The following is an 18,021-nucleotide window of genomic DNA, read 5'->3' on the forward strand; positions in this document are numbered from 1 at the left end:
TGTACACAGGGTCCGTAGGGGGAGGTTTGTACTTTTTTTCCACCCTAGGTGTGATGGTCTGCCTTTGACTGGGTCTTGAAACACCTGTTTCGCGTGTTAACATGCCTGGTAACACAGTATACTCTGTGCCGGTATCTCGACTGGAGTCGGATGTCTTCGGCATGTGTGTGCCCTTTCTCGGTGCCGATGCTTGGTCACCGTGCTTACGGGTTAAGCCATGGCCTGTTGGCGGTGGCGTCCCCTAGGCTTTCATTATTTTTGTGAGAGTTTTGGCCGGGGCTGTTTTACTCACGGTTTGTTGCCTCGCCGGCTGCTCACTCTCGGGCTCGTCCGAGTCAGGAATGGAGAATGTCTCCTCTTCTTCAACGTCGGGGTGTCCAGCCGGCGTGGCTGTGCACATCCCGCCATCTGGTGTTGGGCTCGGAGTGTTACAAGTTGTTTTTCTTCGAAGAAATCTTTTCGAGTCACGAGACCGAGGGACTCCTCCCATTTCGACTCCATTGCGCATGGGCGTCGACTCCATCTTAGATTGTTTTCCCCGCAGAGGGTGAGGTAGGAGTTGCGTATGCTAGTAATAGTGCCCATGCAATGGAGTGAATGCGTATGTACATAATGAAGTTTCAAGTAATATATTTACAAATGTACAAATGTTTAAGATCTACTTCTAAACGGCTACAGGCTCCCGGGGAGGCGGGTGGGCGCATGTGAATCTGCAGCGACTAATGCCACGAACAGATGTACACTGGGTAAGTGACATTTTCCGTTCGATGGCATGTGTAGCTGCAGATACACATGCTGTGTATAGACTAATAAGCAGTTATCTCCCCAAAAAGCGGTGGTTCAGCCTGTAGGAGTTGAAGTAGTTTGAAATAATGTTCTTAGTACAGCTTGACCTACTGTTGCCTGTTGTGCAGTTAACACATCTACACAGTAGTGCTTGGTAAATGTATGAGGCGTAGACCATGTTGCTGCCTTACATATTTCGTTCATTGGAATATTTCCCAGAAAGGCCATGGTAGCACCTTTCTTTCTGGTGGAGTGTGCCTTTGGTGTAATAGGCAGTTCTCTTTTAGCTTTAAGATAGCAGGTTTGAATGCACTTAACTATCCATCTAGCAATGCCTGGTTTTGAAATAGGATTTCCTGTATGAGGTTTTTGAAAGGCGATAAATAGTTGTTTTGTCTTTCGAATTAGTTTTGTTCTGTCAATGTAGTACATTAGTGCTCTTTTGATGTCTAATGTATGTAGTGCTCTTTCCGCTACAGAATCTGGCTGTGGGAAGAACACTGGTAATTCTACCGTTTAATTCAAGTGGAACGGTGAGATTACTTTTGGTAAAAATTTGGGATTGGTCCGTAGCACAACTTTATTTTTGTGTATTTGAATAAAAGGTTCTTGAATGGTAAATGCTTGAATCTCACTCACTCTTCTTAGAGATGTGATGGCAATTAAAAATGCAACTTTCCACGTTAAGTATTGCATTTCACAAGAGTGCATGGGCTCAAAAGGTGGACCCATGAGTCGTGTTAAGACAATGTTGAGGTTCCATGAAGGAACTTGTGGTGTTCTTGGTGGTATAATTCTCTTTAGGCCTTCCATAAACGCTTTTATGACTGGTATCCTAAATAATGAAGTTGAGTGCGTAATTTGGAGGTAAGCTGAAATTGCCGTAGGATGTATTTTAATGGAAGAGAAAGCTAGTTTAGATTTCTGCAAATGTAGTAAGTATCCTACTAGCTCTTTTGCAGATGCGTGTAAAGGTTGAATTTGATTATTATGGCAATAATAAACAAATCTTTTCCACTTATTTGCATAACAGTGTCTAGTGGTAGGTTTTCTAGCCTGTTTTATGACCTCCATACATTCCTGTGTGAGGTCTAAGTGCCCGAATTCTAGGATTTCAGGAGCCAAATTGCTAGATTCAGCGATGCTGGATTTGGATGTCTGATCTGTTGTTTGTGTTGTGTTAACAGATCTGGTCTGTTTGGCAGTTTGATATGAGGTACTACTGAAAGGTCTAGTAGTGTTGTGTACCAAGGTTGCCTTGCCCATGTTGGTGCTATTAGTATGAGTTTGAGTTTGTTTTGACTCAACTTGTTTACTAGATATGGAAGAAGTGGGAGAGGGGGAAAAGCGTACGCAAATATCCCTGACTAGTTCATCCATAGTGCATTGCCCGGAGACTGATGTTGTGGGTACCTGGATGCGAAGTTTTGGCATTTTGAGTTTTCTTTTGTTGCAAATAGATCTATTTGTGGCGTTCCCCACATTCTGAAGTAAGTGTTCAGTACTTGGGGGTGAATTTCCCATTCGTGGATCTGTTGGTGATCCTGAGAGAGATTGTCTGCTAAACGATTCTGAATCCCTGGAATAAATTGTGCTATTAGGCGAATGTCGTTGTGAATCGCCCAATGCCATATTTCTTGTGTTAGGAGACACAACTGTATTGAGTGTGTTCCTCCCTGTTTGTTTAGGTAATACATTGTTGTCACGTTGTCTGTTTTGACAAGGGTGTATTTGTGGGTTATTATGGGTTGAAATGCTTTCAGAGCTAGAAACACCGCTAACAGTTCTAAGTGGTTTATATGAAACTGTTTTTGCTGAATGTCCCATTGTCCTTGGATGCTGTGCTGATTGAGGTGTGCTCCCCACCCTGTCATGGATGCATCTGTCATTATTACGCATTGTGGCACTGGGTCTTGAAAAGGCCGCCCTTGGTTTAAATTTATACTGTTCCACCATTGAAGCGAGATGTATGTTTGGCGGTCTATCAACACCAGATCTAGAAGTTGACCCTGTGCTTGTGACCACTGTGATGCTAGGCACTGTTGTAAGGGCCACATGTGCAACCTTGCGTTTGGGACAATGGCTATGCATGAGGACATCATGCCTAGGAGTTTCATTACTAATTTGACCTGTATCTTTTGGCTTGTATTACATTTTGGAATGTTTGGACTCTTTGTGGACTTGGAGTGGCAATTCCTTTTACTGTGTTGATTGTTGCTCCTAGGTATTGCTGTGTTTGACACGGCAGAAGGTGTGACTTTGAGTAATTGATTGAGAAACCTAGTTTGTGTAGGGTTTCTATGACGTAATTTGTGTGTTGTGAACACTGTTTTTGTGTGTTGGTTTTGATTAACCAATCGTCTAGGTACGGGAACACATGTATTTGCGGCCTTCTGATATGTGCAGCTACTACTGCTAGACATTTTGTAAAAACTCTTGGCGCAGTTGTTATTCCGAATGGCAACACTTTGAATTGGTAATGTATCCCTTGGAATACAAACCTTAGGTACTTTCTGTGTGAAGGATGTATTGGTATATGGAAATATGCATCCTTTAGATCCAGTGTTGTCATGTAGTCTTGTTGTTTGAGCAGTGGGATTACTTCTTGTAATGTAACCATGTGAAAGTGGTCTGATTTGATGTATGTATTTAATATTCTGAGATCTAGTATAGGTCTTAGAGTTTTGTCTTTTTTGGGTATTAGAAAGTACAGTGAGTAAACTCCTGTGTTTAGTTGTTGTTTTGGTACTAATTCTATTGCCTCTTTTTGGAGCAATGTTTGAACTTCTAATCCTAGAAGATTTATATGTTGTTTCGACATACTGTGTGTTTTCGGTGGGACTGTTGGAGGGAATTCTCGAAATTCTATGCAATAACCATACTGGATAATTGCTAGTACCCAAGTATCTGTTGTTATCTCCTCCCAATGTTTGTAAAATTGGCTTAATCTTCCCCCCACAGGTGTTATGTGATGGGGATGGGTGACTTGTGAGTCACTGCTTATTTTGAGGACTTTTGGGGCTTTGGAATTTTCCTCTACCTCTTTGGAATTGTCCCCCTCTATATTGCCCCCGAAAACTTCCCCGCTGATATTGGCTTTGGTAAGTGGGCCTTGTTTGTGATGTTGTGGTTTCTGTAGGTTATCCTCGAAACCCTCCCCTCAAAGGTGTTTTGCGAAAGGTGCCTCTGCTCTGCGGGGGGTAGAGTGCGCCCATGGCTTTTGCCGTATCAGTGTCCTTCTTGAGTTTCTCAATAGCAGTGTCGACTTCCGGCCCAAACAACTGCTGTTCATTAAATGGCATATTTAGCACGGCTTGTTGAATTTCCGGCTTGAAACCTGACGTGCAGAGCCATGCGTGCCTTCTTATTGTTATTGCAGTATTTACTGTCCTTGCAGCCGTATCTGCTGCATCCATTGAAGACCGTATCTGATTATTAGAGATACTTTGTCCTTCTTCCACCACTTGTTGTGCTCTTTTTTGGAACTCCTTGGGTAAGTGTTCTATCAAATGTTGCATCTCATCCCAGTGAGCTCTGTCATATCTTGCCAAAAGCGCTTGTGAATTGGCAACGCGCCATTGGTTTGCTGCTTGTGCTGCAACCCTTTTGCCCGCAGCATCAAATTTGCGACTCTCTTTGTCTGGAGGTGGTGCGTCTCCCGAGGTATGAGAGTTTGCTCTCTTACGAGCTTCCCCGACAACTACTGAGTCTGGAGTTAACTGCGTTGTAATATAAACAGGATCTGTTGGAGGTGGCTTGTACTTTTTCTCCACCCTTGGAGTTATGGCTCGGCCTTTAACAGGATCCTGAAAGATTTGTTTTGAATGTTTTAGCATTCCTGGGAGCATAGGTAGTCTTTGGTACTGGCTATGAGTGGAGGTTAACGTGTTAAACAAGAAGTCATCCTCAATTGGTTCTGAATGCAAGGTGACGTTATGGAAAGCAGCTGCCCTTGCGATCACCTGTGTGTAAGATGTACTGTCCTCAGGAGGGGACGGCCTGGTAGGGTACGAGTCTGGGCTGTTGTCCGATACTGGAGCATCGTAAAGGTCCCATGCATCGGGATCATCTTGACTAATGGCAGTATGAGTCGGGGAGTGCATCAGTGGAGGAGTTGCTACTGGTGATGTGTGCACTGATGGTGGTGGAGAAGATGGTGGAGTTGTTTTCTATGCCACCTTTGCCTGTGGCTCCTTGTCCTTTTCGTGAAAGGCAAGTTTTCTTTTTCTTTTAATTGGAGGAAGAGTGGTTATCTTCCCTGTGTCTTGATGAATGTGGAACCTCCTTTGAGTATAGTCTGGCTCTACAGCTCGAACTTCCTCTCCAAATCTATCTTTTTCTTTTGGGAGGCCAATCCTTGTTCCTCTGTATAGGAACCTGTTTTCGGCTCCGAGGCTGGATGTTTCGGAACCGAAACTTTTTCGGAGGCCTTTTTAGGCTCCGTAGAAACCTTTGTAATTTTCGGCGTGGTGGTGTCTCAATGCCGAATTTGTTCGGTGCCGCTGTGACAGTGCCGAAATTTCTCAGAGCCGATGTCTCGGGTCCGAGATTGCTGTGTGGCGGTATCTCGACCGGAGTCGGATGACTTCGACACCAGCGTGCCCTTTTTCGGTGCCTTGGCTCGGTCACCGCTTGTTTGGGTTAAGCCATGGCCTGTTGGCGGTGGCGTCCCCTGGGCTTTTGTTGACTTCTCGTGAGTCTTATGTTTCGACGTCTTACTCACGGTTTTCGGCGTTTCTTCGGCCTCGAGCTCTTCCGACTCCAATTCGTGGATAGAGAAAGCTTCCTCTTCTTCCTCGAAACGCTCTTGTTCTGTCGGCGTCGACGCTATCTGCAGTTTTCTGGCTCTTCGGTCTCTTAACGTCTTTCTGGACCGAAACGCTCGACAGGCCTCACAAGTATCTTCCTTGTGCTCTGGGGACAAGCACAAGTTACAGACCAGATGCTGATCTGTATATGGATACTTGTTATGGCATTTTGGACAGAAGCGGAATGGGGTCCGTTCCATCAGCCTTGAATTCACACGTGGCCGGGCCGACCAGGCCCCGACGGGGAATCGAAAAAACCCCGAAGGGCCACCGGAACTCTTCTAAATTCGGTGTCGATCTGTTGTAACTAACCCGATACCGAACGCAAACAATACCAATGTTTTTTCCGAGATTCTAACTAACTTTCCGACCCGAAACACGGAGCGAAAAGGAACACGTCCGAACCCGATGGCGGAAAAAAAACAATCTAAGATGGAGTCGACGCCCATGCGCAATGGAGTCGAAATGGGAGGAGTCCCTCGGTCTCGTGACTCGAAAAGACTTCTTCGAAGAAAAACAACTTGTAACACTCCGAGCCCAACACCAGATGGCGGGATGTGCACAGCATGTGTATCTGCAGCTACACATGCCATCGAACATATATTTATATATATATATATATATATATATATATATATATATATATATATATATATATATATATATATATACATACACACACACACACATACACACACACACACACGTGTATAGAATGAATGTTGTCATATAACTTGTGAAAACTGGAATTCTTATTGACTGTCTTTTTACATTCCTTGTAGGTATACTGCCTTTTTTTTTTTTTTTTTTTAGATTTCTCTTTCATTACGTTATCAACAGAATCTATGAATTTCTCTGGACCATATTGTCATTAAACAGGTGACAAAATCTTCTACTGTGTCTTCAAAGTATTTTTTATACTGTTGCTCCCTGAATCTAGCCAACAAAACGCACTAAATTCCTGCCAACCACTTCGTGGTCTGGAACGTCAAAATACTATTTTGCATTGGCTCTCTAACGTATCTTTTATTATTGCTCACATCAAGTAGTTACATAAATTCTAAGCGATACTCTTAGAATGCTGCAAGAAGCCTTAAAAGCCTTCACTGACTTTACGTTGTCAAATTTGTCTGAGACTCACTTGAATTGTTTGTTTATTCTATAAACGACAATGCCTTCGATACTTTTTACCTCTGGATTCCTGTGAACTCAGGTGCCTTCGTCAGTGCTGTTCACCTCAGGATTTTGAAGTACATTAGTGCTTTTGCCGAACCTTTACCTCAAGATATGCGCTCTGATATTTTGCCTCTGGATTCCAGTCAGAGTTCGTGCGCAGCACTCGAGCTGCGCACGGCTATTAAGAACCTGACTGTGGCAAAGAAACACTAGAATGGTAATTTATGCCGGCACAACTTGACAGCCATCTTGGATGCCTATTTTGATGTAATACTTGTAATATCACTCAAAACAATATTCTCCAATAAGGACGTCGTCTCTGCCATTGTGGATATCTTCTGAATTGCAAATACTTTGCTCTTCTCCCCTTCTTCACAGGAGTCAAAGCATTGCAAATTTGGGGGTTCTTGACACAGGTGGCTGCCAAGATAACATTGCAGACTTTGGGTGGAAGATCAAAAGTCGTCAACTGCCGCCGCTGAATCTCCATGCATGAAGGCGGAGATTGGACAGGTTAGGGTGGAGAACTGTCCACTGCTGCTGCGACAGAAGATCCTCCAGAAGAGGCAGTCTGAGTGGAGGATTAGTGGCCATGCTCAACAGCTCTAAATACCATAGTCTCCGTGCCCAGTCCGGAGCCGCCACCAAGATAACTTGTGCCAGGTCATTCCTGATCTTCTTGAGAACTCTGGGCAGCAGTGGTATTTAGGTAGAAAGGCAAAAAGGAGGCCGGAGTTCCACTCGAGACGAAAAGCGTCTCTGAGCGAGTGCTGTCTTGGAAATTCCAACACGCAAACCAGCAGACATTGCGTGTTCTCTGCAGAGGCGAACAGATCTAACCAAGGCTCTCCCCACTTCTGAAAGAGACTTTGTGGCACCTCCGGATGAAGACGCTATTTGTTATCGGCTGTGCATCGACGGCTGAGTTCGTCTGCTCTGGCGTTCAGAGAGCCTGCCAGATGTTGAACCACCATGGTAATGCACTTATTTTCCCGCCATGTCCAGAGGCGTAGTGCATCCTGACAAAGGGTCCAGGATCCTACCCCACCTGGTTTGTTGCAGTACCACATGGCGGTACTGTTGTCTGAGAACACTTGCACTACTTTCCCTTTGAGAGAGGGAAGAAATACTATCAACGCAAGTCTGATCCCCCGGAGCTCCAGAAGATTGATATGGAGCCCAGAGGCCTCTGATCTCCGCTTCTCCCTTGTTGCTACCCCAACCCAGAATTGACGCATCTGTCACTATGGCTAGATCCGGCTAGGGAAGAGAGAGGGATCTGCTGTGGACCCAATGCGGATTCAAAAGCCACTACTGCAGGTCTTTCACAGTCTCCTCCGAGATCTGGACCATGTCGGAGAGATTTCCCTGATGTTGTGCCCACTGTAACTTCAAGTCCCACTGCACAGCCCCCATATGCCATATGGCATGTGTTACCAGCAGGATGCAGGAGGCCATGAGGCCCAGCAGCCTCAGAGTCAGTCTCACGCAAACACAAGACAGAGGCTGAAAGATCGAAATCATAGCCCAAACATCTTGGACTCGCTTTTCCAGAGGATAAGCCTGAAACTGCAATGTGTCCAGAACAGCTCTGATGAAAGGGAGCATCTGAGAGGGAGTCAGATGTGACTTTGGCACATTGACAGTGAGCCCCAGCGTGTGCAGGAGGCTCGCTGTAGTCTGAAGGGGGGAGACAACTTTCTGGGGTGAGTCCGCCTTCAACAGCCAGTCATCAAGGTGGGGGTAGACTGAGACCCTTAACCTGTGCAGATGAGCTGAAACCACCGCTATCACTTCCGTGATCACCTGAGGGATGCTGGTAAGGCCAAAGGGGAGCACGGTAAACTGATAGTGCTCGTGAACTACTACGAATCACAGGTAACGTCTGTGGGCAGGCAGGATGGGGATGTGGAAATATGCGTCCTACAAGTCCAACGCTACCATCCAGTTTCCTGGGTCTAAAGCAGACAGGACCTGGGCCAGGGTGAGCATTTTGAATTTCTCCTTCTTGAGGAAGTAATTGAGGTCCCAACAGTCTAGTATAGGACGTAACCCCTTGTCCTTTTTTCGGCACCAGAAAGTAGCAGGAATAACGACCATGACCTACTTCTGGCACAGGTACCTTCTCTATGGCTCCCTTGGCCAAGAGAGCTGTGACTTCCTGGTGGAGAAGAGCCAAATGATCCTCCGGAAGATGGCTGACTGATGGGGGCATGGCTGGTGGGGCAGATTCGAAGAGGAGGGAATAGCCCTTTTGAGCTTTTTGCAAAATCCACCTGTCTGTAATGATGGATTCCCAGTAGGGCAGGTGATGGCAAATCCTGCCGCCAACTGGCTCAGAGTGAGGTAACAGACTAGGCAGATTAGGAGGCTGCAGTGGGGCCAGGGATGGACTGGGCAGACCTCTGGTTCCCTGTCCTACGCCCACAAGGGATTCCACCTCCCCAGCCACACAGCGGATGAACAGCATGGGTGGCAAGGTGCCTGGGTTGGAGACGCGACATGGAGCCCCTTCCGTGGCTACTAAAGGGGCAAAAGGCGGACTGTTGGGGGTGGGGGGCAGTGTAAAGGCCAAGGGACCGAGCCATGGCCCGGGAGTCCTTGAACCTATCGAAGGCCAAGTCCGCCTTGTCCACAAAACTGACAGGAGACATCAAAGGGCATGTCCATAAGAGACTGTTGGACATCCCCTGAAAAACCGGAAGTACGCAACCAGGCGTGGCGTCTCAAGGTCACCGTAATAGCAACCGATCTGCCCAGACAGTCGGTCGTGTCCAACCCACATCGGATCGCGGCGCTCCCAGTGACAGCTTGGGAGACAATAGAACGGGCCTCCTTCAGTATCTGCAGAAGAACTTGCGCGACTGTATCCCACAGAGTGGTTACAGCGACCCAAAAGGTATGCAGTGTTCATGGACTGCAGCGCAAGACTGGAGGAAGACAACATCTTCTCAAATTGTTCCAGCCTTTTTGATTCCCTATCTGGGGGAGCGGAAGGGAATGCGCCTGAAGAAGAGGAAGCCTGGATGACAAGACTCTCAGGCGTGGGGTGTTGGGACAGGAATTTAAGGTTGTTCAGTGCGGACCAATAACAGCGTGCGATAGTCCTGTTCTCAGGAGTCCCTGTGTTGGGTTTGGACCAAGTACCCAAGAGGACATCGGTGAGGGCCTCACTGAATGGCAGAAGGGGCTCAGATGTAGAAGCCCCTGGCTGAAGCACCTCTGTCAGGAGATTTGATCTGACCTGTACAGTAGGCAGGTCAAAGACAAGGACCTCAGCCACCCTACTGACCACCACAGAATAAGTTGCTCCCTCCGCCGTAGCCACGGTAGGAGGAGACAGCATGCCAGCATCTGGAGAAGTGTCCAGGCCACTGGCCTCGCCCAACTACTGTGCCCAGTCCAAAGTAGGATCATCCTGGTATTCATAAGAGTCCAGGGACCCCTCCAATCCTTCCCCGAATTTGTACCCATAAGGAAAAGGGTCCAAATCCAACCTGGGGTGAGTAGGTCCCATCGAAGACAGAGGCGGCATCGGCCGACGCTGTTCCGAGTCGTTGGGGATGAGGATGGGGTCGACGTCTATGGTGGGTACCACCGACGTAGCGAGCGTCGACAATCGAACAGGTGCCGGGGAAGGTCTCAGTATTACAACCGGCATCGGTGCAGAGGGCACTTCGGTGGCTGGAGCGGAACCCGAAGGCCCCCCGACCGAACCCCTTGGGCCTATAGGTGCCATTTCTGTGTTGGCCTGCCCAAAAATGAGGCGCATGGCCTCATAAAACTCCTTTAATTGGGCTGGGGTCGCTCCGGCTCCCGGAAATTTGGGGAAGCACGGAGCGGACCCAGAAGCAGGCTCCAAAGACGGAGGCCTCGAGCATCTATGCTCCTCCTGCGTTGCATCAGCCGAGCGACGGGGTGAATTCAAAGGGTGACAGGACCGCTTCAACTTCTTCTTACCAAAGACTTGGAGGAAGAAGAATGGTGATGGTTCCGCAAGCGGTCTTGAGACCTTCCCCTTGAACGAGACCGGGACCTAAGCAGAGTCGAGCACGACTTTGGGTTGTGGTCGCGCTCAAAGCACCACAAACAGATCTGATTAGTCACAAACATCATGCAGTGACAGTCCTCATACGGCCTGAAACCGGTCTTTGGGGACATCTCGACGCACAAAAAACAAAAAACAAAAAACCCAACAAAACAGTCAAACTAGTTCAAAAAGAGACCAGGGTAGCCCTGTCCGGATCAGAGCGTGGCGCGGAAAGAAAAGTACCGACGTCACTACTCCTCACGTCATCACAGCGACTGCAACACCAACTACGCCTGCGGAGTCGACCAACGCCACCTACCGATGCGCAAGAGTATTGCTCCAAGAAAATATCTACGGATCCAGTCCGACGCCTGGGGAAAATTTTAAGGTAAGGAATCTGCAACTAGAAGTCTCTATCAGATACATAAAACAGAAGCCTTGTAAAACAAACTAAATAATCCAAAATGTTATTTTTATACTACTTTCATTGTTAAAAAAAAAAAAACTTCATAACTTTACTGCCACGTTTGCATTATTTGCAGTGACCACATGTAAAAAAGTCAAACGGTAGAGGTGGTCACCAGTTTAAAGTGGGCTATTCTATCCATGATGGAGAATGTAGGCTATCATATCGCTCAAGTTAGGTAATTTACAAAAAGTAATTAACAGATTTTGGGCACCTAAATCATGATCTTGTATTACTAAATTCCAATATTTACCATTTTTCAAATCTGCCAGTTACCTGCACTACATGGAGTTATACATTTGATTTAATTCTAAATATTTTTTTTGATTTAGACTGCAGATCTACTTTGAGGTAGTACATAGCAAGATTTGGAAAAAGCAAGGAGTTTCTAACCTGTGCATTAAGTCAGTTAAATGCGTCTGCTAAAGTTGTCTATTTATCACCCCATTGTAAAAACCTTTTAGTTATAGTTTAATTCTCTCTCATCATGAATCTATAACTGCCATAACAAATATGTCTTCATATTAAATATCGGCCATACGGGATACTTCTAACTAAAGATCTGGGAGGGCATGAACTGGCATGGAGAACAGCATTTGCAGTAGTATTTTTTCTGTTAGTGTGTGCTATTCTCTTGTTTTACTCAAACGTAATCAATGCATCAAGGAATACTAGTTCCATTTGTAATCAATGCATCAAGGAATACTAGTTCCATTTGGCTGAAACACTTTGTTAAACTAAAGTTATCACTGGTATTTAAATATTGCACACATTGGCATAACAATTTTTTCTCACCTTTCCACATCACAAATATGTCATCTATGAATATCAGCCAAATACCTACATGTGGCATTTATTGGTAATCTTCAGTTTTTCAAGACTAGTCTTGCTCCCACCAGCCCATCATAATATTAGATTACAAAGGGGCAAACGTACAACAGATCAAAGTGCTGCATAACTCAAGAAGGAACTGACTGCGAAAAACAATGTAATTATAAGTTAACACAAAATTATTCATTTGGCGTAACATTTTAGAATGAGGCAAATACCTCATTGATTTTATCCCTTAGAAAATAATTCACTGCCTCCAAACTGTCTTCACAGCAATTACATGTATTAAGAGATATTTAAACATCATTTGCATCACTGCATCTTGTAGTTTGACTAGATTACTTAATGCCTTATTTTTAACCTTGAAATAATGTATATTTGCATTATTATCCTAAGGTTCCTGTTCTCTGCCCTTCTTTGATCATTTTGTATACTGTGCCTCTTCCTTTGGTCACCTCTTCATGTGGGTTTTATACATATATTTATGAGGAACCCACACATCTATTTTTTATTTCTGTTGTTCAACGAAGAACTATACAGACATCTCTATGCTTCCTTATGAGAGGTCAAGGGATATATGTTATGCAATTCCTCAATCTCATCCAAATAAGAAATTATCTCCTTTCTCACCCTCCTTTTCCTCAATCTCCATTAATGTTGTGACATCTTTTCACTATTACACCACTCTTAGCAGGTAATAACCTGGATATATGCCAGACTCTTTCAACCAGATTAAATGTATCCAGTCACCCCTACATATCTATTTTGGTTATATAATACTGGACTAGTGAGACATCTTATAACTTTTAAATATTGTTTGGAAGAAGTGTCAGGCAATATTTTCACCTACATCCAGTGTACACAGAAAAGAAAAGGATCTCAACTGGCACAGGGGTGGAAACACAAGTAGAGGCTAGGTTTGGGGTAATAACACATTGGGATTTCAACTAAAACGAGAATATATGTATAAGTAAGCCTATTTTGGTACTTCCTGGCACTTTCCTCCAACACAGAAAGAAGAAGCACGAATGCCAATTAATAATGGAAACACTTACAACAATAGAAATGTTTAAAAAAGCTTAAATTGAGCAAAGTCATATTCAAATGTTTGAAATCATTCAATGCACCATAAAGAAAGTAGATTTTTTCAGATTAAAGTAATAAGTGAGGGTTATACTAACGAGATTGCCTCCTCACGATTCTCTCCCCAGGAGAAACAGTGGCCAAACTGGGAATCTGCGAACTCATGCAGCCCTCCAGCAGCGGCAACACTAAAATAGCCCCAAACATTTTTGCTGCTTCGAAAATTTAACTCCTGTACAGTCCCTGAGCTTGGCTTGAAACCCTAGAAGTACAAAATAAACAATCAGGTGAACCAGTATACATGGAAGAAGTTGTCTAGACAGATTTTCGGAACATGAAATAATAGATGTACATCATAAACAATCTTTGGAAACTGGATGCACATTTTACTATGGTGATATTAATTTACACTTATTCAGAAAATTAATTCCTACTTTCATACATATTCGTTCATATTGTGGGGAGCAGGGGGAGTTTCGGAAAACAGTGAATATTTATTTTACAGGAAAAACATTTAAAAAATATATGTATCTATTTCGAAAGTTAAGGGAGATGTATATTTTACCTGGTCTCAAGCCACACTCACCTAACTAGACTAGGTTTGTGAGTGCACATATATAAATATACAAAATATTTGAACTTCTACATCTCTCATATATGCACTTTTAACAAACATTTAAGTATTGAAAAATACAGCTGAAGAAGTACTTAAAAATGTTATTTGAATGGACATTGTGGTTTGGAGATAAAAATAGATGATATTCAAATATTTATGGAAATTATTGGCACAACACTAATTACTGAATGTATATTGTATACACTAGGAGGCTTGCATTCAAGACCTGGTGCAGAACCATTAATTTAAGTAAACAATATGATCATAATGGGGTGGCAACACAGCTACATGGTGTAAAAAGAACGGAAAATACATTAGGACAAAGCAGTCAAGGGAAGGAAGAACCTGAGCTTGGTGTAGGAAACAATGAGCTTAATATAGGAAATGATGGTCGAGCCCTCTGCAGTTGACACTTTGCCTGGGATTAATACATATATACCCTTATTTTCTGGTAAACTAAATATCATGTATCATATCACACAAAGAGGGAAGCGTGTGACCTAAACCTAATACCACAGCAATGATTGGGGAGATGCAGAACCAGGCCCTCATTACGAGATACCTGGAATTGAGGCGTGGAGATACCAGGAAAGGTGATACAGTTTCCAGGTGGTATCTCCAGTCCAGGTTAATCCAAGCATTAGGAGTTTACTGCTATGGAATAGGGAATTAAAACTACCAAACCTGGAATTATCAGACCAGTTGCTCTATGCAGATGGAGCTCTTCCCTCAAAATGTGAGCCACATGGTTGGAGAACATACAAAAATAGTGTACAAATGCAACAGGGAACACAAGAAGCAAATTTCAAATTTTGACAATTCACAATTCTAAATTCATTACGTAGGACATTAGACAGACCATACTCTAAATGTTGAAGGTGCCAAGAGTGGCAAGTGACATGATACCCATAAGACCCATTCTTCGTCAAAATAATTTAGTTTAGGAAATAAAGTTAGGAGATATGCGATTCATATCAGAACTGGGGGTAGGGCCATCTCAAGAACAAGGCTTTTCATTGTCACTGGCCCTCTTCCATTTCTACATGGTACTCTTACCCAACATTTTTGATGGCTGCAACATAAATCATCATATGCCTGCCTGCCATTACCAGATGCACAGAGTAAATAAATCGTAAGTTCATTACAGACTGCCTAACACATTTTGGTCCAAAGCTGGATGCACTGCCACTGTTTGAACATCTCTAAGACTGAAATTCCTATACTGGGTACCATCATTCCATCTGACTGATCACATTCTATAGTTCTTCATTGTATACTACTCAAAAAGTGGGCAACCTCTGAACCTATGGCACCTTAGAGGATAACAGTTTTAAAAATGTTTACCCTCTGTAGATATTTCCTGAGCACACCACTGCCAAACAAACCTTTCTTTTGAAAGGGTACATAACAGTGGTATAACTCTAGGGAGATGAAATTATTTGGTATTGTCCAGTCTTCTATTAACACATTTTGGTTTAAATCAGAACTACATAGGTAAATATAACTCAACATACTACATAAAACCATAGTTGGTTGCATAGTACAAGTATTCTACAGGAATTTTAGTCTTCCTCAGCTATCTAGCATGAAGACCAGAAGCCTAATCCCATGGTAATTTGATGTTCTTCAGAGGTTTCATTCCATCTGTAGGAATTGCCCATATGTATTATTTTTTGGCTATATTTTAGTTTAAGAAAACATAAGGCTGGAATAAGCTTGATTTTAATTTCTAATGTTCCTAGGAATGGTTGTATTTGGGTGCAACCATGATGACCCATGCACATGTAATCTGCTTTTCTTCCAGTAAGTTGTGGCATGCCCCAAACCACTAAGCCATAAGAAATAGATCTGTGTATTTTAGTATCAAAAGCCTGAATCTGAAATCAGTAACTGAAATAAGGCTTATAACACCATAATAACATCAAGCACTGTTTGACCCCAATACCATGGTACAGTGTTTCTTTGGTTGAATCCCAATGGCCTTTTAACTCTCCTCTTACCAAAAGGTACTAGTAACCTTACTTTTCTACATATTTACCATTATGCCCCTAGGTGTGCTGCATCAATGCAAGCAGAATATGAACAACTCTTTCTGCTTAAGATAACATTGTGTTATCAGCATAAACTAAAGCATCAATTATAAGATTACACAACTTTCATGCCTTATTATATCACCCTTATTTGCCACTTAAATGGCTCTCTCCAAAACCTTACTAGTTTTCAATGAGTTGGCTGCATATCCTCACTGTCCAGTTATAGCTGACTCTTGTCATCAGGGCTCAATACAAGATATACAACTCAGTTTATATATAACTTGGGTAGGGATTGTCAAAACTGTCTTTGTCCTTAGAAGGCCGAGATGAGAAGTGGTGGATTTCAGCAGAATGCTTGGGGGCAGAGTTGGAAACCTGAGACAATATCCATTCTGTACAATGTTTAAGACCCAAGCGTCTGTTGTAATCCGTTGCTATTCTGCCAGGCAATTGGTGACACTTTTTCCCCCATCCCCCACCACCACCAGAGTGGGTAACGGATTTGAGGGAAGGAAATTTTCAGGGTTTTGATGGTTGTCGAGAACCCTGATTGGACTGATGCGTCGATCGTCCTCTGTGTTTTTTGCTGAGTTTGATAAGATCTTTGGAACTGCTGCTGAGATCTTGCAAGGAGACACTGGGGGGTTTGAACCGTCAACTAGTGACATTGGAAAGGGCAGAAGGGACTTAGTGGGTCTTGAAAAACCGAAAGACCAACGGCCTTCAATGTGTCCACCTCAGCCTTCAACCTTGCCATCTCATCGTCGGTGTGAGAGCCGAATAGAGTGAAGCCTGAAAATGGCAGGTTCAGAATGCGCTGCTGAGCATCCGGCTTCAGTGATATATGCCGCAGCCATGAATGTCTCTGTAGCATCACTCTGTGGCAGTATGTATGCGCGGAGAGCAAGGAAGAATCCACCACTGCACTGATTATCTGATTCGAGACCATGGCACCCTCTTGGACGATCTCCAAAAAATCCTCCCTATGATCTCTTGGGAGATGATCTGCGAACTGGAGTAGGGAATCCCACAAGTCCCTATCGTATCTGCCCAAGAGGGCTATTGCGCTTGCCGTTTTCATGGAGGTTGCGGCCGAACTACAGACTTTGCGGCCTGTTGAATCCACTTTCTTACTCTCTTTGTCCGGAGGAAAGGTAGAAGATGGAGGTAGCGCGGGATTTGCAAGCAGCCAATATTACCACCGAATCAGGTGGAGGGTCTGAACTCAGAAACAAAGGATCTTGCTCTGGAGGATGATACTTTTTCTGTAGTCTGGAGGGAGCAGACTTAGTCGTAGCCGGTATAAGGAAGACTTCCACAGGAGGTTCTAAAAGGCAAGGTACCAGGGATAGCAAAGGCCTGGAGGCTATGTGCTGTTGGAGAGTCTCAAATATAATTGAAGTAGATGGGGTAGGAGTAGCCATCGGAATGTTGAGTTTTGTCGCACCTTGGACCAGAACTTAATGAAATGTATTGATATCATCAACCGGTGAGGACAGAGGTGGAGGTGAATCTGATAAAGTAGGAGAGTAATCTCTGGTAGAGGACGATGAATCACTGATGGGCACGTGATCTTGATCTATGTCTAGATCTGTGGTGAGTGTTGGGACCTTAAGCGGCCTGATGACTGATGGCCATGTCAAGAACGGTGGTGCGATGTTGAGCGCGGTCTGGGAGCTGGGGAACTGATAGGCACTGGAAGTGGTGCGGGTGCCTGAAGAACAGGATCAGTCGACTGCAGCGGTGTCAGACTTCGTGACGGTTGAGGAGGTGAAGTAGTAGCTGGTGGAGGAGAGGCATGAGGAGAAGGCGACGAAGGAAGAAGCACCAGAGAAGGGGAATGGTGCGAATCCAATGAAGAATAGATACTTCTCCGTTTCTGTCTCCTCGACGTCAATCTTTCTCTCGGACATCTAGGTGTCGACGTTGAGCGTGATCGACGTCGAAGCACGACGTCTGCGTTTTCGTCTCGACGTCAATTCCAACAACATCACTATGCTCCTCGACGTTGTATGGTGTCTTGACATCGAACAGCGACGCTTGTGTGAAATCTAGCCAGACTTCGACGGCGATCATGTTGGCGCCGTACCTCCTCTCAACGTCGACCTCCTCGACGTCGACCGGGACCGAAAGAGTTTTCTGACAGAAGAACGCTTTTCAGATCTTCCACGTCCACTGGAGGCTGAAGGAAG

General features: G+C 44.4%; 1 protein-coding gene across 7 annotated transcripts in view; it reads right to left on the reverse strand.

Annotated features, from left to right (window-relative positions):
• Positions 1-18,021, reverse strand: part of ACACB (acetyl-CoA carboxylase beta) — a 1,528,264-nt gene that overhangs the window by 1,006,728 nt on the left and 503,515 nt on the right. For all 7 annotated transcript variants that reach the window (XM_069214760.1, XM_069214756.1, XM_069214757.1 and 4 more), the window contains one exon: positions 13,279-13,442. In XM_069214760.1, the coding sequence (XP_069070861.1) occupies positions 13,279-13,442 (164 nt within the window). The remainder of the gene's footprint in view (positions 1-13,278; positions 13,443-18,021) is intronic.

The sequence above is a fragment of the Pleurodeles waltl genome, chromosome 11 (assembly GCF_031143425.1).
Source record: "Pleurodeles waltl isolate 20211129_DDA chromosome 11, aPleWal1.hap1.20221129, whole genome shotgun sequence".
NCBI classification, from domain to species: domain Eukaryota; kingdom Metazoa; phylum Chordata; class Amphibia; order Caudata; family Salamandridae; genus Pleurodeles; species Pleurodeles waltl.